This window comes from Perognathus longimembris, chromosome 7 (assembly GCF_023159225.1).
Source record: "Perognathus longimembris pacificus isolate PPM17 chromosome 7, ASM2315922v1, whole genome shotgun sequence".
In the NCBI taxonomy this organism is placed as follows: Eukaryota; Metazoa; Chordata; class Mammalia; order Rodentia; family Heteromyidae; genus Perognathus; species Perognathus longimembris.
The window spans coordinates 72,441,323-72,468,481 of record NC_063167.1 but is presented as its reverse complement, the minus strand read 5'-3'; the positions used below and the strand labels follow the sequence as shown (position 1 = coordinate 72,468,481).

Below are 27,159 nucleotides of genomic sequence, written 5' to 3'. Positions count from 1 at the left end.
TCTCTCTCTCTTTTTTTTTCTGGATAATTACTTATTTATTGTCAAAGTAATGTACAGAGGGGTTACAGTTTCATACTTAAGGCAGTGGGTACATTTCTTGTACAATTTGTTACCTCCTTCCTCTTTTCCCCTCTGTCCCCCTGAAAATACTCTATCTCTTAGGACATTTTTGGTTTACCACATTAGTCATTCCCTGCCTTCATTCCCTGCCTTCTCTGAGTAGCAGGCCACACTCTTCCTGTTTAGTGGTTCCGTTTTCATTAACTTAACTGAAGTTTTTTTTAGGAATGTATTTCTAGACAATTAAATCATGGATATTTTGGCTAAATAATGATGGACTCCCTACTTTTAATAGGGTCACAATTTTTAAGAATAAAATCTTGTCAAGATAAAGGAGGCTTCTGTGATCTGCTTCTATCTCTAACCTGAAGTTTTCCTCTCACTTCTGTGATGCTGCTTTATTATGTGAACAAATGGTATCTAGTTACAATTCTTTTCATTTTTCTTCCCCCCCACCATGTTACAAGTTACAAAAACAAAAAGAACTCTTTACGATTTTAGCCATTCTTTTACCTTGTAGGATGGTTTGCTTTCCTGAGAAATGATACCCAACCATAAACTGAATCCTATAAGTGACAGATTTTCAAAGTGGCTTTTGTTTATTGTGGAAGTCAAGGTGACCCTAATGAATGGATGTCAGTCATTGTGGCATGTGTGTCAAGAGTGGCTCTAAAATGTAACATTGACAGCCCCTCTTGTCCTGGGTGTCCCATCCTGGTTTGATTTTGACAAGTATGTGGTTATTAGCTGGTTTTGGCATGAATATTTTCGGTATGCATGGCTGATACTTAGGTGATTATCTATTTGGGGCTGTTGTAGTCACAGATATGTATTATGGAAGCTTGCAGGTTATGGTGGATAGCATATTTTTCTTACTATATCTCTATAGATGTGAGTGAAAAGGAAAGCAGAACCAATAGATAAAAACTGTATTCTAGTCTTGGCTTAGATCCCTTGATTTGTATGACTTTGGGCATGTTTTCTCTTTCCTGCCCCTGCTTTTTTTTTTTTTTGCCAGTACTGCGGCTTGAACTCAGACCCTGGGCGCTATCTCCTGGCTTTTTCACTAAAGGCTGGCACTCTACCACTTGAGCCACATCTCTAGTTTTAAGGCTCTTATTTTTTTGAGTTGCAGTTTCCTTTTATGACAAATGGTGCTAATATACTAAGTAACATACCTTGTAGAGTTGTTACAGGGTTGTTGTTTGTACGAAAATGTCATGTAGACTGTGGAGGCATAGTATTGTCATGGCCAGTTGATCTGTGTATTGTCACCTTCTCAGGGCAACCATCACACGTCAACAATTGTGAACTGGTTTTCTGTTTTACTTGGCCATGGTGTTCATAGGAGCCATGCTCGTAGACTCGGGTGGAGGGACACAGAAGACAGTCAACTGAAAATTCCTGCCTTGCTGGGATATTAGTCGTAAATATATTTTATGGAGTGCTAACCTGTGGCCTTGCTTTTCTTCACAGTATCTGGTTAGCAACAACTCTGTCTCTGGGTACAAAGATACTGCTGCTCTCATTTCACTGGGAGGATACTAAGCAGCTGAGTGACTGCAGATATGTCCGACTAATTTCTGAAATTCTCATCCTCATCGAAATGGTTGCTTGTTGATTTGGAGTTAATTTTCTCTGGAAGTGGGTGGTTACTACAGAAACAACTGTGTTCAAACTTATAAATTTGCTTTACTTAACAGTACTAAAGCCAGATTATATTAGGTGTATGTGTAGCAGTGCATGTGTGGGGACTAGATACTTGATTAACTTGATTTAAAAAATATATAAAACTTAGCATTTGAGACTTTTTTGGTAATGTATATTCCAGCTCAGAGCCAAAATGATTACAGTGCCTTAGTTTTAATATTTTCATGAGGTAATGTGTGCTTTAGTAGGGAGGAGGAGAAATGTTATTTAATCACACTCATAACCACATTCACGGAGTCCTTTGTCTCTCTGTTTGAACGAAGGTTCCTTGCTTTAATTCTGGTTTTCCCAAGGACTTAATCCTGGTAATGCGATGAGGTGGTGGTGGGAAGGACATTCCCACTGGGCCTGGAGTGGTGTAACTGGTAAAACTCCCTTCTGTAAATCCTTCTCCTTCACCCTAAGTGTCACTTCCCTGTCCCAAAGTGCAATATTTTATTACAGAGAGAATTTTCAGAGTGATTGGGTCATTGTGTCCTTAAAAGGCTAGAATAAATGATCATTTTGCAGGTTTTCCTCTTGTCTTGTGGGAAATAAAGGACTTGTTTATCGGTCTTGGGGAAGGGAGAAAGGAAACTATGCGCTGCTTCTCCAACAGTTTTGCGTGGCAAACATTTTCCGGGCATTGACCCTGTGCCTGGCCTTATTGCTGGGTTTGGCGCTTGATGGCTCATTTTACCCAGAATCTGAAATCTTCTGGAACTCTTCATACCCAACTTGGGAGGAGTGAAAACAGGACAGGCACATCATTTTGAAATCCTGCAAGACATTTAGTGCACATTTATGAAAGGGTGGGAGAAATACTTAAGGACAATGCGTTTTTTTTTTGGACAATGTATTTTATAGGACTTACTCCTCAATTTAAATTTAATATGCTAGAGTATGAGTTGTTTCTTTTGATCTTTTAGAGAACTCTAATGATGCTGGAACAGAAGATACCTTTTGGTTTCTCTAGAACTAAGCAAACCTTTATCATAGGCAATGTAACTCTTTTGAGATTCCAAATCAGGTGTTGCTGAAAAAGGACAGACCTGGTGTTCCTTCCTACAGTTGAAGACATGTCATGGAAAGCTTGAATTCCAACATGGTGGCCTATCATATGTACAGTTGGAGGACTGAAGTTTTTAAGAGGAACTAATTGATTGCTGAAATGATCAGTTCTTTACTGATTTTTTTAATAGGTCATGGGGCTTGAACTCAGGGCCTGAGCATGCCCTTGAACTCTTGTGCTCAAGGCTAGCGCTCTACCACTTTGAGCCACAGTGCCACTTCCAGCTTTTGAGTGATTAAAGGAGATAAAGAGTCTCACAGGGACTTTTCTGCTTGGGCTGGCTTTGAACCCTGATTTTCAGATCAGTCTCCTGAGTAGCTAGGATTATAGGCCTGAGCCACTGGTGCCCAGCAATTTTTTTTTTTTAATTTAGAGCTTTGAGCTTATTAGACAGGAGTTGTACCACTTGAGTGACTCTCCTGACCCCTTTTGCTTTACTTACTTTTCAGGCAGGTTTTTGAATTTTTGTCTAGGCTAGCCTGGACTAGAGATCCTGCTACTTACACCTTTTACCTACCTTGGATATCAGACTTCACCATACCTGCTTATTGGCTGAAATAGAATCTCACATTTTGCACTGACTGGCTTTGCACCTTAATCTTCAAGGCTGGTGCTGTACCACTTGAGTCACACCTCCACTTCCACCTTTTTGGTGGTTAATTGGTGATAAGAATCTCATGGACTGTTCACCAAGATAACTTTGAACTGTGAGCTTTGACCTCAACCTCCTGAATAACTAGGATTCCAGCCATGAGCCCAGCTTAAATAATGGGACTTGGGCTTCTGCAAACTCTACTTCAGAACAGTCAGCTATAGGAGTAGTTGACAAGCTTCCCATAGTATTTATGGAATTTACTACCCACCTGCATGGGCCATGGATGAGGACATTTCACTGCCCCCGCCCCACCCCAGTTTTTGCAAATAACCTTTACTGCTACTACCTTAAAGGGTTTTGTCAAAAGCCTGGGGATGAATGCCCACAAGGAAATCTGAAACAGTTGTTTGGATTTTCCCTACTTGATTTTGGGAAATTGACATGACTTTATATAATAACATGTAACAGTCATAGTCATTGCTATTTCCTTTAAAACATAGTTTTATGTCTAGTTGTCCTTTGAAATTGTCTCCTCCATGTAAAAAGCATTCTAAACAGTTTAATCTATAAGGACACTTTGTTTCTTTTGGAGTTAGCAGGGAGAATACTATATAAATTTATTTTTTTGCAGCAAGCATGCTTAAAAGAATCTCTTTAAAATTAAAGACTTAAAAAAGATGAAGTTGTACTTAAAAATAGTATTTGAAAAGGAAAAAAGAATTTACTTAAAAGCACTGGAAGTTGATGACCTACAAAATTTGTCTTGATAAAAGAGTATAGATAGTAGAACTGAATAGACAGGTGTTAAGACCAGTTAAGACAATGGAATAGCTGGGGGCATTGCTCAAGTGGTGGAGTGCTTATCTACCTAGATGAGGTCCTGGTTTCATCCTAGTACTTCATACCAAACCAAAACAAGAGCAAGAGACATGGAATAATACCTTTGACCTTGTTCAAGCCAAAAACATCACACAATATTTAGTTTTTGTGGTTTTTTTATGCAGAAAATAATTGAAGTTATATACATATTTGGTAGATATTTCTCTGTTGAGATGCTTTTCTTTTTCTTCTTCTTTTTTTTGGTGCCTGGCTTTTTTGCTTAAGGTTAGTCCTCTACAATTTGAGCCACAGCTCCATTTCAGGATTTTGCTGGTTAGTTGAAGATAAGAGTTTCTTAGATTTGTATGCCAGGGTTGGCTTTGAGCCGAGATTCTCAGCTCTCACTCAGCCTCCTGAGTAACTAGGATTACAGGAATCAGCCACCAGTTCCTGACTTAAAATTTAGCTTTTTGAACAGATAGAATTTAACTCATAAGTTGAAGTTTAAATATTTTCTTTAGTCTTCACAAAAATGAAAACTAAAAGGGGGGGGAAGGGAACCCTTAGTGCATAGTAAATTTCTATATGGCATAGTTAATTGATAAGTTTAACTGATAATAGGTGTTTGCAGATTCTGTTTCGTTAAACCAAAGCATCTTTTTCGTTTTTGGCTGGGGGTCCTCTAGCCTAGGCCCTAACCTCTGGATCTGGTATTAATCATGTCTCCCTTATTGCAGCTCCCCCCACCCCCTTTTAATCAAGATTGTTTTTTCAGAGGAAGACAGATGTTTCTCCACTTTATTTTTATTTAAGAATATCACTTGGGATTTGAAGCTTCCGTACTTCTGTTTGTTTGGGTGGTTTTTTTCCCGGCTTCTTTTTCATGGCTTGATTAAAAAAAAAAAAAAACAGAATAAAAAATTTATAGTGAAAGCTTTGGTGTTTGAAATGGAAGGGTACTCTGAGAATTCTCCCAAATCCCTGGTGTCTCCCCCCGTCTGCCCTCAATTCTCCTATTTTTGGTAATAATGCAAGCAGTCATTTTAGAAAATTTCTTCGTGTTGATTTTACTATACCTCCTCCAGCGACTGTGTGCCAGAAGCAACAGCGGCAGCCCCCACCAAGTCCCAGTCTTCATCTCTCTCAGACTCTGCTACTTGAAATTTGCATAAATGTCGGAGGCAAAAAAGAGCCCTACATAATTCTTCCTTGCATGTTTTAGGAACCTTAGCCACTCAAGGCCTTAAAATGTCTTGAATGAGCAGTAGATATACGCACTTGAGACAAGGGTGCAATTTGAAGAGCCTACAAAGAAACAAGTAATGCCAATTTCAAACGATTACATGTCAGTGCAACAAGCTAAACACATTGAAGGCTGCTCAGATTACACTGTCTGGGGTAGCAGACTTAATTACTCATGTTAGAGATTCCTAAAACAAAGAGAGGCTTTTAAATCAGTGATGTGAAGCTGGCATGGTACTGAAAAGGTCTGGAAAACATAGGAAAAGCCTTAAGGAAATTTCAAGGTTACCTCCAGCCTATCCCTAAATGAGTAAATTCCTGTCAGCCTGGAACTGGGAAAAATCAACCACAGCTTGTTTTGTTGTTTGCAGTATTTGTAAGGAGTAGTGGCTGATAAGCTTGAATAAACACAGGAGCCTTGTGTGCCCTGAGCTACAGTAGTATGAAACAACAAGGGTTCCTGGCATGTTTCTTTGAGCTTCTTGGAGAGTTTCTGAGAGTAATGTTAATAGGATAAGTTAAAGGTTTCCAATGAAAGCAGTTTTATTTTGTTCACATTTTTCATATAGTCTTTTAGGTGGGTCACATCCTCTCTTTGCCTACCCCCACATTCCCTTCATAAACTGTGAAGACTATGGGTAGAGATAATCTTAATCATGTGTGGTTTTCATGCAATGTCTGCTATAGAGCTGTGCTCATCCAAGAAATATTAGTTTGCTCATATACCTTTAGTGAATCACATCTTGTTATTCTGTAGTTGTTAAAAAAGGACAGCAGTGAGCTCTCTCTTCTTGTTTTGTTTTTGTACTGATAATAGGGCTTGAACTCAGAGACTTGTACTCTTACTTGGCTTTTTCACACAGTGCTGGAGCTCCACCACTTAAACCATACCTCCACTTCCAGCTTTTTGTTGGTTAATTGAAGCTACGAGTCTCATGGATATTTCTGCTACAGCTGGCTTTGAATCACAGTCCTCAGATCTCAGCCTCTTAGGTAGTTAGGATTTAGGATCTGTTTGGTTTTGTATATAGTACTTAAATATGTCTTTTAGTGGTCGGCTAGTGATGGTGATTGTGAAGACTATATTCCATTTGTTGATACCACATTCTGATTTAAACTGTGTTATTTTTTCCCTTTTAAGTTTACTTAAAATAGTGCAGTAGTTTACCCTCCCCCTTAGAGAAGAAGCTGTGACCCTTATCGGGGCCTTTCATGACCTAACCCCTGTGGCTAGTTTCGTTCTTTAAGGCCAGACTTTACACTTGTTCCCTGCTGCTGCTCTTTCCTCTCTTTATGATCCTCTTCACTTTGGTCTTAGCTCATATAGTTTCTTCTCAGGCAGGCCTTTCCCATACTCTGAAGCATCTCTACACCCTAGCCTTCTGGACTGCTTGTATCTCATTGCCGTTTGTTTCTAAATGTTTCACTGTTTGAAGTGACTTTCTTTACTTATTCACTTGTTATCCATTTTGTTCTCTAAGAGAAATGAAGTTTGTGAAGACAGAAGCTATACTGTTAGCCACAGTGGCATCTGTGACCTTGGGGCCTGCTCTAGCCTATAGCAGGTGCTTTGTGAGTGTGTTCTGAGTATTAGAAAGCCAGTCTCCAAGCACACTGCACCGAAAACGTGTGAAAATTGGAAATAAGCTTCCAGATTTTGTGTCCTGTTGCCAAGTGATGAAGTGATGGGATTGGAATCCACTACTTCTCTTTGTTTCTGCTGTTTTTTTAGGGGGATGGACAGACATGCACAAACAGATACACAGACACAGTATGTAAGATTGATTTTACTTAGCCAATATTTATTGAGTGCTCACTGTGTGTGGTGTAAGAAGAAAATTTGGGAAAATGTCACTCTCTAACTAGTTTCTCAGTGTTTATTAAAGCCTTGGTTTAAGCACTAATCCTTTGTGATTTGATTTAGTATTTCACTTTGATTTTACAAATATGAAACTGTGTTCAATTTTATTATTCAGTGTTTTACTCTATTAAGAAAAGACAGTTAATTTTTTTTTCTTTTTCTAGTCTTGGGGCTTGAACTCAGGGCCTGAGCACTGTTCCTGGCTTCTTTTTCCTCAAGGCTAGTACTCTACCACTTGAGCTACAGCACCACTTCTGGCTTTTTCTGTATATCTGGTGGTGAGGAATTGAACTCAGGGCTTCATGTATATGAGGCAAGCACTCTACCACTAGGACATATTCCCAGCCCCAACAATTAAATTTTGAGATAAGATTTTTCTGAATATCGCCATTCTTTTGGGTTATCAAAGGCTGTGAGTGTGTGTATGCGCGCGCGCGCGCGCGCGTGTGTGTGTGTGTGTGTGTGTGTGTGTGTGTGTGTTTAGGGCTTGAATTTGGTCAGGGCTGTCTCTTAGCTTCTTCACTTAAAGCTGGTGCTCCACTTGAGCCATAGTTCTACTTCTGGCTTTTGGCTAGATGGAGGTAACAGACTCGTGGACTTCCCTGCCCAGGCTGGATCCTCAGATCTCAGCTGCCTGAGTAGCTAGGAATACAAGTGTACAGGTGTAGTCACTTATACTCAGCTGGGTTATTAAAAGTTTTAGCTTTTTTTGTGTGTGGCAAATAGAGTATCACTTAGCAATAGCCCTGCGGTGAAATTGAGTCTCAAATTTTATTTTTATTTATTTATTTATTAAAAAATTTTTTGACAAGGTGTTGTGCACAAGGGGTACAGTTACATAATAGGGCAGTGTGTACATTTCTTGTGATATCTTACACCCTGTTTTTCTTTCCCTTCCCTAGATCAGGTAGACATATATACATTACACAGTGTACCAAAAACATATACAGTAGCCACATGGCCTACGCCAAAGGAAATTCACCTAAGACTTTAAATGTAACGTCAACAATAGTTTGCTTATCCTTGTCTTATATACATAGTTTTTGAGCTATTGTGATCCACTGAGAGGTCTATTTTTGACCTTTATATGTTGAGTAGTTGTTTGGTTTTAGTTACATAATGTAGGGTCGCTGACCCAAACCTGTGGGAAATACTATTTGAAAAGAAGTTTTTGGTTTCGCAGACCTGGTCTCTACTGTCTCCCCCTCCCCCTATCTTAACAGTCATGTATTAAGAAGATCATGCCCCTTTGTTTTCTGTGTTCTAGGCTTGTCTCGCTCAACATTATTTGTTTAAGTTCTGATCATTTCCCTGCGAATACCAATATTTTTCCGTTTCTAATCGCTATGTAGTATTCCATTGTGTATAGGTACCATATTGTTTGGATCCCTTCGTCTGTGGAGGAGCATCTGGGTTGTTTCCATATTTTGGCTATTGTGAATTGTGCAGCGATAAACATGGAAGTGCATATGTCTTTTTTGATATCTTGGGACCTGTTATTCAGGATAGATGCCTAGGAGTGGTATGGCTGGGTCATAGGGTAGGTCTATGTTGAGCTTTTTGAGGAACCTCCATACTGTTCTCCAAAGTGGTTGTACTAATTTGCACTCCCACCAACAGTGGAGAAGGGTTCCTCTTTCCCCGCACCCCCTCCAGCATTTGTTGTTACCTGAGTTCAGAGTATAGGCCATTCTAACTGGAGTGAGGTGGTATCTCAGGGTTGTTTTTTCAAATTTTATTTTATTTTTTCTTTTGTTTATGCAGGCAGATTCATCCAAGACCTCGACTAGTGCATTGAGAGGTTATAGGAATTTTAAGTGAGCACTCATGTCAGGTATTAGTGCATTTGTTCTGAGTGTGGCTGCTCAGACCTGTGTGGTCAGTGTGACCTGGGAACTTGTTAGGGATACAGTCTCTCAGGCCCCTTCTAGCCCTACTCAAGCAGAAACTCCAGGGGCTAGATCTAGCACTGTTTTAACAAACCCTCCAGGTGATTCTGATGTGTACTCAAGTTTGAGAACTGTGGCTTAGTAAATGTTAAAGGTTTAAGGTAGCATGAGCTCACAAATCAGCCAAAAAACATTAATTATTAGCCTGGTAAGCCCACCTCCTTTTGGGTGACTGAATTGGATTGGTTCATTAAGGCTAAACTGTGAAGTCATTTGCTGGGTTGATTGCCACATATTGACTTTGGGTTGTTTGTATTTCTCTGAATCTGTCACTGTAATGATTTGCCAGGACACTTAATAGGAATGGGCTGTGATTTTCTGAGTCATGGATGGCTAGGTCCTTACACCCTCCTACATAGATTTCTCCAGGCAGACGCAAGCCATTGGCCTGTCTTATTGAGGAAAGTGTTACTGTTGGGTTCCAGGGAACTCCCAGGAGTTTAGTCTGCCCTCAGAATGGTTTCCAGGTAGGGAATTGAGCCCCTTGTCAGATTGTGTCTTGCCTGGAGTTGTCTAGCTAGGTAGTGGGAGAGGAAGCAGGACTTGGGTCTTGATCCCTTCAGGATCCCTATGCCTGCAGAACATTCCTTTCCTACTGAGAGATTTTCCCTTTTATTTAAGGGGGGAAAAAGCAAATAGAGAAAAGCCAGGAAGTTCTCATTGAAACTAATAAAAATGTCTAAAGAGGATGAAAAAATCAGTTCAAGTGCTTTGGTTTGGAGGAAATAACCTGACATTAACTGTTTTAATTATAGTTGTTGCATTGGGCTTATCAGTGTGGGAAGAGGGAGCACTTGAGCCTTACAGGGAAGTGGGATGTGGACAAGATGACCCTTTTCCTGAATCTTCTGGGGGACTGCTTTTTCATAGATGGGCTGGGCTTAGTGACAAAGCTAGGTCCAAGGCTCAGTACTGCCACCATTTAGAGATCTGATGCCCTCATGAGGGCGGTCCCTTACTTCCCTGGCCTTCACTTTCTGCTATATAAATGGGTGCAATGACACCTACCCTGTCCAGAAGAAGAAAGGTGTCAGGTAGTTAAGAGCACAGTCTAGATTCAGACTGGTGGGTCTGATTCTGGCTCATTAATGCAGTAGCCAGATCACTTACCCTAAGTGTTCACTCACTTGTGCAGTAAGTATGACAGTAACTGCTGCTTGGGTTGTTGTGAAGATTGAACTAGTATGTAAACTACTCAGGAGACAGTACCCAGAATTTAGGAAGTGCTCTTTGTTGGCTGCTATTGCTAGTTTTTGGTGGTACTGGCATTTTAACTCAGCCTCACGCTTGTTAGGCACTCTACCGCTGAGCCCCACCTCCAGCCCCTCTGATACTGCACAGTTTATGTATAGAATGATGTGACTAGGGCTGGGAATGTGGCTTAGTGGTAGAGCATGCACGAAGCCCTGGGTTCAGTTCATCAGCACCACATATACAGAAAAAGCCAGAAGTGGCCCTGTGGCTCAAGAGGTAGAGTGCTAGTCTTGAGCAAAAAGAAGCCAAGGACAGTGCTCAGGCCCTGAGTCAAGCCTCAGGACTGGCCAAAAAAAAGAAAAAAAAAAAAGAATAGAATGATGTAGCTACATGGGAACTACTCGGATTTCCTTTCAAGTATTTATACATGAACTATTCTAAAACATTTTAGTAGCCTCTAAGAAAGAGCTTATGAACTTCAACTTTTAACTAGCAGACTAGCTTTCTTTCTGATTTGGCTTTCCAGATGTCATTAAGAGTATTTTTTTTCTTTTTGTTTTAGTTTATTTTACTTATTATTATTATTTCACCTTTAGTTGTACAAAGACGTTGCCATTAAACAAAGCAGTTTATGGATATAATGCATCTTAATCAGTGTCACACCTTTCGACATTCTACTCATCCCTCCCAACTTACTCCTAGTCATTAGGGATTCTTTTTTTTTGGGGGGGGGGGGCTCAGTCATGGGGCTTGAACCCAGGCCCTGGACTCTGTCCCTAAGCTCTTTCACTCAAGGCTCGCACTCCACCACTTTGAGCCACAGCGCCACTTCTGGTTTTTGAGGGGTTAATTGAAGAAGATAAGAGTCTCACAGGGAGTGTTTGGCCCTGTCTGGCTTCAAACCAAGATCCTCAGATCTTAGGCTCCTGAGTAGCTAGAATTACAGGTGTGAGCCACTGACGCCCAGCTGTCAGAATTTTTGGAACTCATTTTCATAATGAAAATTTCAACCCCAGAAGCAAAATAAGTAAGCCACTGTAAGTATTTAACAAATATGTGGCAGACTTTGGGTAGACTTTCTCCTCTCCTGGCTGAAACTAAAGAAAAATTTCATTTGTGCAGCTTTTTTTCCCCTCCACTTAGTAGTCTGATTTTGGGAGAGACTAAGCATCTTTTTGTTGTCTCAGAGTGACCAGGAGAATTAAGAATTTTTACATTTTCTGCACATAGCATCTCATTATTTTCTTTTATTCCATTTCTCTACAGTTTCTATTCATGATCTATTCCATGTCTTTTTGATAGCCTTGACTCTCATTATGTTTCCTTCATTTATTCAAATTCTCCCTTTTTTTCTGGATCCTAATATAATGCACATTAGTTTTTCAACTTTAGTTTTTGGAATGAATATTGTTGATGTTTCTGCTTTCTTGCTGAAGTGGCCTGTTTTAAAACTTTACCTAAAGGCTGCAACTTCTTAATATGGCAAGCCAGTATTTATCCAGGTCTTCCTAAAACATTCATCGAACTCTTATATTGTCATTTGTAGTGTCAAAATCCCAAGGTGATTGTGCCATGGCATGGATGATATTGTCATTGGGAGAGAAGGTCACAGCCAGGGATATTGAAGCCCAGAGAACTAGGAACTTTCAAGTCCATGAAAGCAATTAATGTGAGAAGAGAGCCTGAGGATAACTCTAGAAGCCAAAAGATGAAGAGCTGATTGAAATTTTAAAGGGGAACCTAGATCAGATCAGATGTAGTATGGGAATGAATGAATTTGGATCACACTTTGGTTTCTATCCCCTTATTTCTAATGTATTTTTTAAATTTTATTTTAGCACTTCAGTGTCGAGATGACCAGGAGCCCTGTGTAAATAAAGGAATTTGTATTACCTACCACAATGGCACTGGATACTGCAAGTAAGTTTTTCTCTTTTCACAATGGCACACTGAACAAGATTTGATTCTCTCCTATTTTTAATATTGCTGGGAAGTGTTAGTGGTTCTCAAACTTCTGACACAGTTTTTGTGGGTAGTGAGGCTGGAAGGATGTGGCTGTCAAGATGGAGGGTTAGCAAGAGCTTTTTACTATTTTTCCATCATCGTTATGAATAGCTTTTCAGCACTGGCCTTTTGTATGCTGTCTTAAATTTTTCACTTTCAGACATAGCTTTTCAATCTCCCTCCCTTAACTTGTTGGCTATGTTAGCTATGGTTTTTAAATCAAACCGAATAGATGCTAACTTTAATTTTCCCCAGTATAAGTGAATAGTAGAGTCACAGACCATTTTTTTCCTAGTGTAAAAAACTCAATTCCAGAGGTGGGAGTGTGAAGGAGGAAAATATATGCATGCACAAAGGACAGGGTAGGGCAAGTTTGTGGGTATCATCATGGAGTGGTAGTCTGGATGAGGGCAGGACACAGGACTGAGAAACATGGTGTTGGTTTGTTTTTTTTTGCCAGTCCTGGCGCCTTGAACTCAGGGCCTGAACACTGTTCCTGGCTTCTTTTTGCTCAAGGCTAGCACTCTACCACTTGAGTTACAGCGCCACTTCTGGCTTTTTCTATATATGTGGTGCTGAGGAATCGAACCCAGGATTTCATGCATGCTAGGCAGGCACTCTACCACTAGGCCACATTCCCAACCCCTGATTTTATTTTATTTTACTTTGTTTTTGGTGCTAGTCTCTGGGTTTGAACTCAGCGCCTGAGTACTGACCCTTAACTTTTGGTGCTCGAGGCTAATGCTCCACCACTTGAGCTATACATACAGCTTGTTGTCAGTTACTTGGAGATAAGAGTCACATGGACTTTCCTGCCCAGGCTGGCTTCGAACCAGGATCCTTGATCTCAGCCTCCTGAGTAGGTAGGATTACAGGCATGAGCCACTGCCACTCAGCTCATGGGATAGTTCTTGACTCAAGAATATGTGGGTTTTTTTTTCTCCTCTAACTATATATTCTATCCAGACTTTTTGTTTGAGGAAGGCTGTAGGATAATTTCATAAATAATTTGGATTTTTTTCCCCTTGTGCTAGCACTAGGACTACCTCATGCTCACTTGTTTGTTTTTGCTCAAGGCTGGCACTCTACCTCTTGAGCCATTTCTATAAATCATATTTTTTCTTTTACTTCAGTTAAAAAGCTTTGATGCTAACATGTATCCTATGTGTTTAAACGAAAGTAAGATTTGGTAATATGAAGTCTGTCGTCTTTTTTTCTTTCTTTCTTTTTTTTTTTTTTTTAAATGATGGAGTAAATTTACTCTTTTTTTTTTTTTTTTTTTTTTTTTTGGCCAGTTCTGGGGCTGAACTGAGGGCCTGAGCACTATCCCTGGCTTCTTTTTGCTCAAGGCTAGCTCTTTGCCAACTTGAGTCACAGCGCCACTTCTGGCCTTTTCTATATATGTGGTGCTGAGGAATTGAACCTAGGATTCATGTATATGAGGCAAGCACTCTTGCCACTAGGCTATATTCCCAGCCCTGTCATCTTTTTTCTAAATATAATTATGACTTTTTTTTTCTAACCATGTCTGTCTATTCTGACACCAGGACTTAAGTTCTTTAATGCCTTAAATGAGATATTTTTTTTCCCAAGTCAGAAGTAATTTTCCTCAACAAAGTGAAAATATTTTAAGCTGTGATGACAGTAGGGCTTACCAATTGTTTGGATTGGAATAAAGATAACATTGGAGATGAAAGATTTTATGTAGCTGATTATGGGCTACTCCCTAGGTTTTTCTAGCTGGAAAAAAGCACATGTGTTGCATTCTCCCCTAAGAATGAAAATACAACTGGAGATAAGAAGGGAGGGAAATAAGTACTTTTGAGTTGGCCACTCCAATCTTATAATCCCGTTAAGGCTTCCGGAGCCAAGTTCCTTGCTGTATTCTCTTAGCTCTCTTGTGGTAGTTAGTCCATTACATTGTGATCACTTGCTGAGATTTATGTTTTCTTTATTTTAATTTTGTTGTTTTTGAAGTAGATTTTGAGGTCCTGGTCTTAGGCATTTTTGCAATACTATAGTATACGGTACATAGTTATTGCTCAGTAATGTGTATTTTATTTTATTTGTACTGGTGTTGGTTGAACTTGGGGCCTCATGCTCTCACTTGGCTTTTTTGGTAAAAGCTAGATGCTCTACCATTTGAGCCACAGTTCTACTTCTGGCTTTTGCTGGATAATTGGAAATAAAGATCTCTTGTATTTGTTTGTCCATGCTGGCTTTGAACCGAGATCCTTAAATCTCAGCCTCTTAAGTAGCTCAGATTACAAGTGTGAGCCACCAGTGCCTGGCTTCAGTAATGCATTTCTTGAACTTAAACATGTTCAATCTACATATCATAATTCACATACTTTTTTTCTATTTGTTTTAAATATGATATTGGCTCTCTCTTATGAGAATTTATTTTCCTCATGTGGTATCCAGGTTGGTATTACCATACAGAGTAACAAGTTAATTTGGACAGAATTCAACTTGGTGACTGGTGAAGTGAGAGTTTCACATAGGTTCTAAATGTTGGCCTATATATTTATGGTCTGGCATGGGGAGAGAAGGTTGCTAAGGGATGGTGATAGCTGAGTGCTGACTAGGAGAGGACACTATGGGTCACAGAGGATGAGAAGTACTTTTGTGAATTTCTACTCTCAAACTCTATAAGCAAGGTCAGGAAGGCAAGGTTGCCCTCAAGTTCTGGAAGAACTGGAAGCCACTACCCACTTTGTGGCCGCTAAATGGGAGCAGCAGAAATTCTGTTCTCAGCTACTAGTGAATTGTTGAAAGGATGGGTGCCTATGGGTGTCTCCCTTACACAAGGTCCAACTTGCTGTGTGTGAGGGAAACAAGCATCTTGAGAAGGGGAGAATAAGAAAACAGTTTGAGAAAGCCATCATTTTGGAAGGCCAGTCTGAACAACAGAACTTAGGAAAAGAGTGTTTCCTTCCATGAAGGTAATTTTAGCATATCAGGAGTGGCAGTGTCAACATGGATGAACATAGGAAAAGAAATAAGAACATTTCCAGAGAGGCCAAACCATTCCCAACTGCTGTACCAACTTCATAGAATCTTAAGCAAAGTTATAACTCAAAGCTGTGCACTGGTGCCTCACACCTGTAATCTTAGACTCAGGAGGCTGAGATCTGAGGATCATGGTTCAAAGCCAGCCCAAGTAGGAATGTCTGTGCTTATCTCCAATTAACCAGAAAAATGTTGGAATTGGAGATGTGGCACAAGCAGTAGAACATCAGCCTTGAGCAAAGAAATCAAGCAAGAGTTGAGGCCCCAGCAATGACACACATACACATGCACACACAAGCTGTGTGTGAGAGCAAAATTAATGTGCACTTGCTTACTTTTCTTTCTTTCTTTTTTTTTTTTTTGCCAGTCCTGGAGCTTGGACTTCTTTTTGCTCAAGGCTAGCACTCTGCCACTTGAGCCACAGCGCCACTTCTGGCCTTTTCTATATATGTGGTGCTGAGGAATCGAACCCAGGGCTTCATGTATACTAGACAAGCACTCTTGCCACTAGGCCATATTCCCAGCCCCTTGGCTTACTTTTCAACATCCCTTCAACCTGGCCCTTTTTCCTCTCTCAGGAAAGAAGATATTGTAGTTCGTTCAGCAAATATTTTTACATAATAGTAAGTACATATTATAATACTTAGCAGGTTTATGAAAATTACATCAAGCATGCAGGGCATGTGGATATCTTTTTGTTCATGAGATTGCTTAGTGGCTTAAGAAAAAATTGTTGAAGCCAAATCCTTTTTGGGGAATGGGTGGGACTATTTTAAAGTAGAAGGCATCTGACTATCTGCTAAAATGGCATTACTGATTCAGCTAAAATATAATGATTGTTTATAGATTCTAGAAACACTTGATAAGATCATTTTGACACAGGAGGATAAGTACTTTTAAATTAGTTTTGTACACAGCTCAGATGTTGTTTCTCACTGGTAGGATTGTAAGTAGCCTGTCAATCTGTGATCAGATCAGGATTCCAGACAGAAGGACCTGTGGGATATTGAATAAAACTCAGTTACTGCTGCTTAAAGCATTGCTGTCAGGTCTTAATAGAGCCTCTCTCCTTGTCCTTCTTTGAGGTATAAATAGTTAATTAAGTTTGGATGTAATTAATCAATTTAAAGTTATTTGTTCCAGGCTTTTAAATATAAACCATTCCAAATCCTATTTTGATTAAAGTCATGAGCTACAAGTTCACTGGGATATTAGAGGTAAGTGAGTTATGAGGCAGGTTGTGAGTTATACTGTCTATAAAATATGTATTTTGAGGATGTGTTTATCACTTAATATCCTTGTTGGTCGATTGTTAGTTAGCAGCTGTGTGTCAGTGGATATGTTTCTACCAACTGCTCTTTCTCTTGACTGTAGACTTAACTTTCCTTCACACGTTCAGTAGTTTTGAATTAGGTGACTGAACATTGTGGATGATGGATATTAAATTTTTTCTTTCACTGAAGTTATCTGACTCTTCTTGTCCTAGTAAATGGGATTATTCCTGGCAGTCCACCTTGACCTTGTGAAGGTTTGGGTTGAGGCTTCTGTATGCCCTTAGTCCAACAACATAAAGTTTAGTCTTGGGATAGGATCCTTAATTTCAAAACTGTGACCCTTGAGAGGATCAGTGGACTATGTAAGGGGTTTACCCAGCTCTTAATTTGACAGAACATGAATTCTAACCAGGAACTCTGGGCAGTCTTTTCAGCCTTCCAGCTCTCTCTCTCTCTGGGTCCCTGAATGGAAGCATTGTGCACATGAACTACTCCTTTAGTGGTTCTAGCCTTTCTAGAATTTCTTCTCACAAATTCTAGCTGCTGTAATAGCTCCAGATACTTTTGGCTCTTCATTCATCTAGGAACACCTGCTTGTTGCTTATACTTTCTTCCACTTGTGCTGATTGTATTGGAAAGGTGCTTCCACAGAGGAGGCAGTATAAATACAGGTTTCTCAATGATTTGCTTCCTTTACTCTCTCAAGGCTCATATTTCTTACTGTTTCTTCTGGCTTTTGATTACTCTGGTTCCTTTAATTATTTTGTCCAGAGTTTGTAATTGTTATGAGCAAGTAAGTTGGTCTGAAGTGACTTTGCCATTACTATTATTGTGTTTTTTTTTCCAGTCCTGGGGCTTGAACTCAGGGCCTGAGCACTATCTCTGGCTTCTTTTTGCTCAAGGCTAGCCATCTACCACTTGAGCCACAGAGCCACTTCTGGCTTTTTCCATATATGTGATGCTGAGGAATCAAACCTAGGGCTTCATGCATATGAGGCAAGCACTCTATCCCTAGGCTATATTCCCAGCCCTGCCATTATTGTTATCATCATCATTATTACTGTTATTACCTTATTTTTATATAGGTATACTGAGTCTTGAATTCAGGACTGGATACTGTCCTGTAGCTTTTTTGCTCAAGGCTGGTGCTCTACCACTCAAACCATAACTTCACTGGCTTTGTGGGGTGGTTAATTGGAGATTTTAGAGTCTCATAGACTTTCTGGCTTTGAACTGTAATCCTCAGATCTCAGCCTCATGAGTAGAATTATAGCCAGTACTCAGTTTTGCCATTATTTTTAGGGATGAATATTTCAACTATAAGGAGATATTTCAGCATTTCCTACATATCACATAGCAGGTATCTAGCAGAGTGCTGTGAAACAACAAGAGGCTCCTGTGGATGGGAGCTTGTTCTCAAGAATCTCTACTTTGTGTCTATAAAATGTTATAAAACACAAGTTTAGCCAAGCACCAGTGGCTCATGCCTTTAATCCTAGCTACTCAGGAGCCTGAGATCAGAGGATCATGGTTCAGAACGGACCAGGAAGATTCATCTCCAAAGCTGTGGCTCAACTGGTAGAGTGCCAACTTTGAGCAAAAATGCCAAGCAAAAGTGTAAGGTCTTGAGTTCAAGCCCCAAACAAACAAACAACAGTAACAAAACCCCTGCAATTTTATCTCACATTGCATCCAGGTCTTGCCTGCCAGCTATACTAAGTGTTTGACAATAACCATTAAGAATTTTTTGCCAGGCCTCCTAAGCCTCCTAAATTCATCCAAGAAAACTGGAGCAATTCTCTTCATTTTCCTTTTGACAAATTTAGACACTGTCTCAGAGAACAGAGACCCTACACTGCCTCAGGACCCAGCGTGGGGTGGAGAGCGCATGGCTGGTGCTTGTGCTGGGGCAGTGCTCACAGCTGACTCAACTTTTGCCACTTTCATCACCTTCTTGTTAATGGGCTCACTACTGTGCACAGGCAGTGCCAGATCAAAGACAGGCATGGGGAAAGAGATCTACTGTTAAAACACTTTCTTCTCTGCTGAAACTAGTTCTGCCAGCCTATCTCCTTCAAGTAGAGTGCCCTAGTTAGCAATGTATCATATATGTACAGTTTTTCTGCAGATGATATCAGGAGCTGGGCTATTTTACTTTAGTTCTTTAATCATTCCTATGGTATTTTTTCTTTATAGCTGTGTGTGTGTGTGTGTGTGTGTGTGTGTGTGTGTGTGTGTGTGTATTGGTACTGGTGCTGGAACTGGTATTTTTTCTTTGTAGGTGTGTGTATGTGTGTGTGTGTGCGCGCGTGTGCATGGTGGTACTGGTGCTTGAACTGAGGTCCTTAGCCTTTTCACTGAAAGCTAGAGGTCTACCACTGCAAACAGAACTTCACTTCCAGCTTTTTGCTGGTTAATTGGAGATAAGAGTCTCATGGGTTCTCCTGCCTAGTCTGGCTTTGAACCATGATCCTCAAGTCTCAGCTTCTTGAGTAGGTAGGATTGCAGGCATTAGTCACCAGTCTAGTTGCTGTTTCTGCTGCTGCTGCTTCTTCTGCAGTTTTTAGCATAAAATGAAGAACACTGTCATTGACTCATGAAATACCCTTTAGAGAGAAATCTTCTTTAAAATGTGATGCTTAAGGATGATTAATTAAGAAGTTATTGCATCCTGTCTATGTATTCCACATACAATGGGTAACGCAAGTTTGAAGTAGTTGAAATTAATTGATATTATATTACCTCATACTTCTTTGGGAACTCATAAGGACATTGCCAATTCATTAACTTCTTAAAGAGATCCAGGATACTAAAATAGCAACTGTGAAATAAATGACTATCATGTGGTCTTCTGTGGGGGAACCACCAGTGAGCAGCAGGGGAGAAGGGGGAAGTCATTTGCTCTGTTCAGATGTGAAATTTAGGGGCCTGCCAAAACACTGCACACATTATATTTTAATGTGTAAAACTATAATGTCATAGTTAAAAAACAAAAATAAATGCACAAATGGTGAAAAAATACCAAAATTCAAAATGAAGATTGATATTTCTTTTTTCAGATTGCTTTCCCCCTAAGGCTTCATATAGTTAGTTGGGTCTGGCCACTCACTTGGTGAGCGGATTAAAAAGGCATCTGGCAGAGTCCCAGCTGGTGTTAGACTTAGTCCTACTTCCTACTAGCAATCAGATCTTTCGCAGGCTAGTGACTATAATACTAACATTTATTGAGAATTTATGATATACCAGTCTCTGTATAATTTTCATCATCTGTGAGGTAATGTAAAATCCCTGTTTTACCAGTGGGTATAGATGGAAGCTCAGAGAAGTTAAATAATTTGCTCAGGATCTCATAAGTTACTGGGCACTGGTGGTTCACATCTATAATTCTGGCTGCTCAGTAGGCTGAGGTCTGAGGATCATGATTCATAGTCAGCCCAGACAGGAAAGTCTGTGAGACTCTTATCTCCAGTTAGGAAAAAAGCTGAAAGTGAAGTTCTGCTGTGGCTCAAGTATTCAAGCACCATTCTTGAGTGAAAAGCTAAGGGACAACACATAGGTCCTGAGTTCTAGGTCTAGTCCTGGTACTAAAAAAAAAAAAAAGAATTCCTATTGCTTTTCAACTCATTTTACTCTTCATATATTTATATACATTTTATATTTCAGTGTGTGGAAGAGAAGAACAAGAAGGGCTCTTAGGCTCTGCTTGGATTCTTTTGCCTGTTTGGATACCTGCCAATATTAAAACAATTAATTTTGGCCTGCAGGCCTGGCATTAATAGATAGGACCTTAGCTAAACTTCTTTCAACATAGTTCAAGATTAACTGTAATCCTGCGTGATTTTTTTTTCTATTTGTTCAATTGTGGCTTGTCAACACCATTAATTTCATGCAAGAATTCTCTGTTTTCCCTCCTCCTTTTCCCTGAAAAGTAGAACTATTTTTCAGGATCTAGGAGCTTAATTAAATTCTTCATTTTAATTTTGTCTATATATGCCCTTAATCACAGCTAGCAAAGGAATGGGAAATATCAGAATACAATGAGAACGTAATTATCTAAAAATTTCCATCCTTTATTTTCTAAACTAGCTTAAATGTGAGACGTGATGGAAGTTTTTCATTCAGCCTACTCCTGAATGCCCCGTAGCAGGAATTTTGTAGTTAGGAATGAAGTGTGCTTTCCAACTTACTATCATACGTGTGTAATATACTGTCATACATGCATGTGTGTGTATGCACATGTGAGTATGTTGTTTCCATGTATGTCTCATTTAAGTCTTACCATATATCCATCTTGATTAAAGGTAAATTAAATTTTTTCTTGGGTTTCCTGAAATTTTCTAGATCCTATAGTTTCTACTGTCAATACAGTAACCTAAATTCAGTCCTCTGTATCAAAAAATGCATAGTTGATTCTCATACTGATATTCTTAGCTTTTCCTTATTAATGTAATACCTGCCCCTTAAAATATTTCTCTCTGAAAGAGTGTACTTTATCTTTATGGAAAGAGCCTTAGGAAAGAAAAAGAAAACAAAGAATAAAGAAGACAGGTGATAACTCAGTGATATGTTGAACTGGAATATTCATGTTTTTTCTGTCAAGTATGAAAACTAGGCTAATGAGAAGAGAATCTAACTTAGAATCACCATACCCCTCTGATTTTCATTTTCTTCCCTCCACTAGTTGTCCCTTGTCGGATTCTCCCTGGTTCTCATGATCTGTGCCATTATGCCAGGCCATTGTAGACAGTTTTATTTTATACATGTATGTGTGCTTCATCTCCCCAATGCGATGGCAAGACTTCAGAGGGCTGCCATGTCTCATAGGAGAAACTTAGCATTCCTTAACAGATGTGGCTCAAGTGCATGTACCTAGAAACAAGTAAGTCACTCATAGCCTCTTGGGCTTTGTTGTTCGTAGACAGAAAAGCCCCCAACTTTTTTCTCTCTTAGTTGTTCTTTTCTTCTCTGCAGTCCAGTTTGTATAAGATTTTACTAAACCAGTATATGGATTAGTCTAGATTCACAGTGACAGCTAAGTGGTTTGTAAAGCCATTCCTTTGGTACATATTAGCTCCAGTATTTGGAGATAGAATGCCTAGAGCAAGGGGTGAGAAAATGGCCAGGGGAAAGAAAGAGAGGGCAGCTGAGAGTAATGATTTTATGCTGCTGATTCTATGTTGCTGCCAGACAGAATAGCCAGGTAGGCTGGTGGGCCATATTTTGCAAGGAGAATCAGAGTTCAAGAATCTCCAAGACAATGGAAAGAATGGGTTTGGGATAGAGGGATGGTAGGAAAATAGACATGAAGAAGAGAGTCAGTTTTCAGAGACTGTCCAGTTCTTTTCTCTTTGCTGAGAATTCAGGTGTCTCTTCTGTTCAGCATCTAATTGGTCAGTTTCTTTTCACTTTAAGGATCTAGATAAAGCAAGCAGACAGTTGTTAGCCAACTCTTTGGTTACTCCAAATCAGCTCATGTCCTTCACTGCTTGTTTCCTCTAATTGTGTAGTACATCTCAAAACCCTCAATTACCAGAATAACCTAGCGCTGCCTGTTCTATGTGGAAAATCTTTGGCAGTGGTTCTGACTCTTATGCTTAGACCTTAGTCATTTAACCTCCTGTCCCTTTAAGATTTTGAAACACTGGTTCTTGTGTAAGTCAGACACTTCTCCTTGAGGAATTATTTCACTGGGCACTTTGCCCCTTCTGAAACCTCAGTCATCCTTAAAAATACCTCAAGAACCTCCTTAACTTTAATTTTTTTGCCCTCATCCTAATTGTATAGAATGTTTGTGGTATATGATTCTGAAGTCTCATGTTGCTGAAACTCAGTGCCCTTGAATTTCTGGGTCACTCCTTAAAAATGGCCAAAACTTGATTACTAATGAAAGGTGACTCATTTCCTTTCAGGCAAAGACTGACACTTACTCTCAGAGTTCATGATGAGTTTCTACTGAAGCAAAAGCTGTCATTATGGAGCATCACCCATTCTTCCTGAAATTTTATAAGAATTAATGATGGCATCATGAGCTAGAGAAGTGAGTTAAGAGAGGTATTTATGCTGTGTTGCTGTGTTGAGATAACACATAAAACTGAGAGCTAGAGTGGATGTCAGTGGCTCACACCTATGATTCTAGTTACTTTAGAGTCTGAGATTTGAGGATCACTGTTTGAAGCCAGCCTAGGTTGGAGAGTCCATGAGACTTCTATCTCCAAGAAGCCAGTAATGAGACCTGGATTAATGTCTTATACAAGTTTATTAATTTTAGTTCTTCCTAGACCATTGCCTTGCTACTCAAGTCCTTTTTTAGTCTTGTGTAATTTGTTAGAAGATCTAATTCCATAAGTTCTGTAATGTCCTATTACCATTCTGGGTTGAAGAAGTAGGCTGCCATGTTGACCAGTTTTGGGGAAAGATAGTAGGGCCATTTTGCTCCTTTGCAGCACAGCATTCCCCCCAACCCTTTTTTTGTGCCAGTCTTGGCATTTGAACTCTGGGTATGGATGCTATCTCTGAGCTCCTTTGGCTCAGGGCTAGAGCTCTATCACTTGAGCCACAACTCCACTTCCGGCTTTTTCTGTGGTTAATTAGAGATAAGAGTCTCACGAACTTCCTGCCCAGGCTGGCTTTGAATGGCAATAGTTGGGTCTCAGCCACTTGAGAAGCTAGGATTACAGGTGTGAGCTGTTGGCACTCAGCTCGATTCCTTTCTTAGCCTATCTACCTCTTTCTTTGTGCTGGTTCCAGGGCTTGAGTTCAGGGCCTGGTGCTGTCCCTTAGCCTTATCTCTCAAGGTTGACACTCTACCACTTGAGCCAATCTCTCTTTCTGGATTTTTGGTAGTTTGTTAGAGGTAAGAGTTTCATGGACTTTTCTGCCTGGGCTGACTTTGAACTGGGATCCAGTTCAGATTCAGCCTCCTGAGTAGCAAGTATTACAGGTGTGAGCTACTGGTGCTGGGCTTGATTTTGTTTTTTAATATCCAAATAAAATTCTTGAAGCAAATGTTGCTGAAGTCAGAACAATGGATTGTATCTGATTTCTTTTTTGTCAGTTTTTGGTTGATGCCATTTTGTAGCTGACGTGGTCCATGCTGGACCAAGGCCAGGATGATTGCTGAGGTCCTGGTATAAATTAATCAAATAAGTGAATAGTATGTGCTTTTCTTTGACAAGCAACTGTTCTCATTGCCATAAAAGTAATAAGTGTGGTCAGCTGTAAATAAATGTCATGAAAGTCTGGAAAAGGCTTTTTGAGTGACTGTTGTGATGATTTTAATAATTATTCACTCTCAAAAAGCTTCAAATCTGGGCTGGGGATATAGCCTAGTGGCAAGAGTGCCTGCCTCGGATACACGAGGCCCTAGGTTCGATTCCCCAGCACCACATATACAGAAAACGGCCAGAAGTGGCGCTGTGGCTCAAGTGGCGAAGTGCTAGCCTTGAGCAGGAAGAAGCCAGGGACAGTGCTCAGGCCCTGAGCCCAAGGCCCAGGACTGGCCAAAAAAAAAAAAAAAAGCTTCGAATCTAGATGAAACTAGATCCAGTCTCAGAAATGTAGCTGGTGCTGCCTCCAGGCATAGCTCTGGCAGGTGGGGCCTCTCCATAAGCCATGCTAGCACCATCCATATAATGAGAGTTTGAGGGACTGCTATTATGTTTGTGGTAAGAGTGCAAGAGGATAGAAAATAATTATAGTATTACTTCAAAAATTAATTTGTAAGTTATCTAGATGTATAACAGCTAGGCTTTCTCCTTCAACTTCCCTCTGTAGCTTCTCAGTTTGTCCTATAGAGGCATAGGTTTTGATTTCATACAACACACCAAGAACAAGTAAAGGAACTTCCCAGGTAGGTAGGGATCCATAGTTTCAGGACACATCTGGTTTGGGATGTATAGTAATATGGTCAATTTGTATAGGAAATGTTTCTGTCCAGCTCAACCAGTATCTATGAATATTTGACTCTCAGGTCTAGGCTAAAATTTGATTTCTATATGCTGTTTAACTTTTTATCATCCTTTATCTAAAAGAGCTTTTCTAAACTTGTTTTCCCCTAATCATTCCTACTCCTCCATGCGGTTTTAATACTTATATACTGTACATCTTCATCTACTGTGGTTCTTTTGAAAGCCCAGAACTATTGTAGTGTCTGATTATATTTTTTCTCTCTACAATCAATGTTGTCTTTGTCCACAGTCCTCTGTCTTTTTTTCCCATATCAGTTGAAACAGGGAGTTTTATTTTAATAAGTCCATTTCTATATACAATACTTCTTGATGATAATCACCCTTTTACTATTCTTCCTCCTCCTTCCCCCTCCTTCCCAAACCAATCTAATCAAGTTGTCTCGTTCCGTTTTCACACATATCTATGAAGTGTTTTGCCCATATCCAGCCTCCCTCCCCACATTTGTCTGCCCCTCTCTCACTAATGCCTACACCCAGATAAGAAATGTTTCAGCTTCCTAATGCTTTTTTTTTTTTTGTAAATTAAAGTGCATACCAACTGCTTAAAAGGGTTTCATCAGGGTGTTTCACACATGCATATACCATACTTTAGTCAAATAGATCTTGCACATGCACATGTGTGTATTAGTGTGTGTGTGTGTGTGTGTATATTTTAAATCTGACATTCACAAATAAGTGTCCTTCTTGGCTTGGCTTGCTTCACTTAATCTGATGATTTCCAGGTCCATCCATTTTCCTGCAAATGACATTTGATTTTTTCTTATAGCTGAATAGTATTCCATTGTGTATATACATGGTCTTATCTTTTAAGGAAAATGTGGTTTTTGTTTTGTTTTGAACTAGACTTAGACACCATTTAAGAAAAAGCATTTGACTTTTGAAGGTCATTTAAATGAGATTTTTATAGTGTTTTAGGGAATTCTGAAATTGTGTTTTCCAAATACCAGTTGAGGGGCTGGGGATATAGCCTAGTGGCAAGAGTGCCTGCCTCGGATACACGAGGCCCTAGGTTCGATTCCCCAGCACCACATATACAGAAAACGGCCAGAAGTGGCGCTGTGGCTCAAGTGGCAGAGTGCTAGCCTTGAGCGGGAAGAAGCCAGGGACAGTGCTCAGGCCCTGAGTCCAAGGCCCAGGACTGGCCAAAAAAAAAAAAACCAAATACCAGTTGAAAAATTCTGTATTCTTATAGGAGTGATTATTTTTTTCTTTTGGAAAATCCACAAAGAAATGTTTAGTTTTTGAATCCTTTTAAAATATGAAGACAGGCTATTTTTAAAGTCTGTGTATATGTAGGTTTTGTCTGATATTGGACTGGGTACAATTACTTTTGAGCTAGGAATTTTTTCACCAAATGGAAATCCTTTGGAGATGTTCTTCTTGCAAACATTTTTTTCTGGACTTTAGAGCTTGGAAGGTATGGCCACTAGTCTACTCCTGTAAAGTGCTGGACCAGAAATCGAGCTCCTGCAATTTTCTACATAGGCAACTTCTGTGAGCTTCACTGCCAATCTCTAAAAAAATCTAATACACTACTAAAGACACTTGAATGTCACATGTTCCATTACTTAGGCTCCAAGTCCCTGGTGTTTTGTGTTGTCATTGTTTATGAAAGTGCAAGAGAGAGGATTGTGTGTGAGATGTGTGCACACATTGCCTTGGTGTGTGTGTGTGTGTCTGTGTGTGTGCACGTATTGGCTAGCTTCACATTTTTAAGGAAAATGTGATTAAAAAATAATCTGTTCCATATGGAGTTGGCCCACTTTAAATACTTGAGGGGTGAACAAAGGTTAAGAAGTACTCTGCACCTTAGGAATCTTAATTAGTTAAAAAAAAATCCTTTGGGTAAATAGCTCAGCACAGCAGTTCCCAAACTCCAAATGTCATTAAAGTATTTTTAAGGTGTAAAGATTCCATGGACCCTTTGACCACTGTTAGGAATATGAGTACTGAATAGTTGAATGGCTTCCATGTGCAATCACTGTGTTAGGCACTTCTTTTTGTTGTTGTTTTGTCAGTGGTGGGGCTTGAACTCTGGGCCTGGGCACTGTCCCTGAACTCTTCAGCTCAAAGCTAGCACTCTACCAGTTGAGCCACAGCACCACTCCATGTGTTAGGCACTTGTTAAATAATTCTAGTCTAATGGAGAAGCCACACAACACAGTAAAGATTTTGGAATGATATATGTCATATTTATAGGCTATTTCTTAAACCAGTTTTCTTTTTCTCCTCTCTTCCCTCCTTTCTCTCTCCTTCCTTCTTTCTTTTCCTTCATTCCTTTCTTTCTTCAGCAGATCCTTACCATGTAGCTCAGATCGCCCTAGAACTGGCAATCCCTTTGCCTTAGCTTCTTAAGTACTGTGATTACCTAGCAGAAAATAACATTTAAGCAGAGGCTTGAAGGAATTTTAGCTTTTTCAC

The 27,159-nt window shown here is 39.8% G+C and overlaps 1 protein-coding gene across 1 annotated transcript in view; it reads left to right on the top strand.

The window, feature by feature from the left end:
* The window catches only part of Notch2 (notch receptor 2), a 141,923-nt gene that overhangs the window by 30,111 nt on the left and 84,653 nt on the right, over positions 1-27,159 (top strand). The window contains exon 2 of the mRNA XM_048351886.1: positions 12,320-12,401. Coding sequence (XP_048207843.1) covers positions 12,320-12,401 — 82 coding nt within the window. The remainder of the gene's footprint in view (positions 1-12,319; positions 12,402-27,159) is intronic.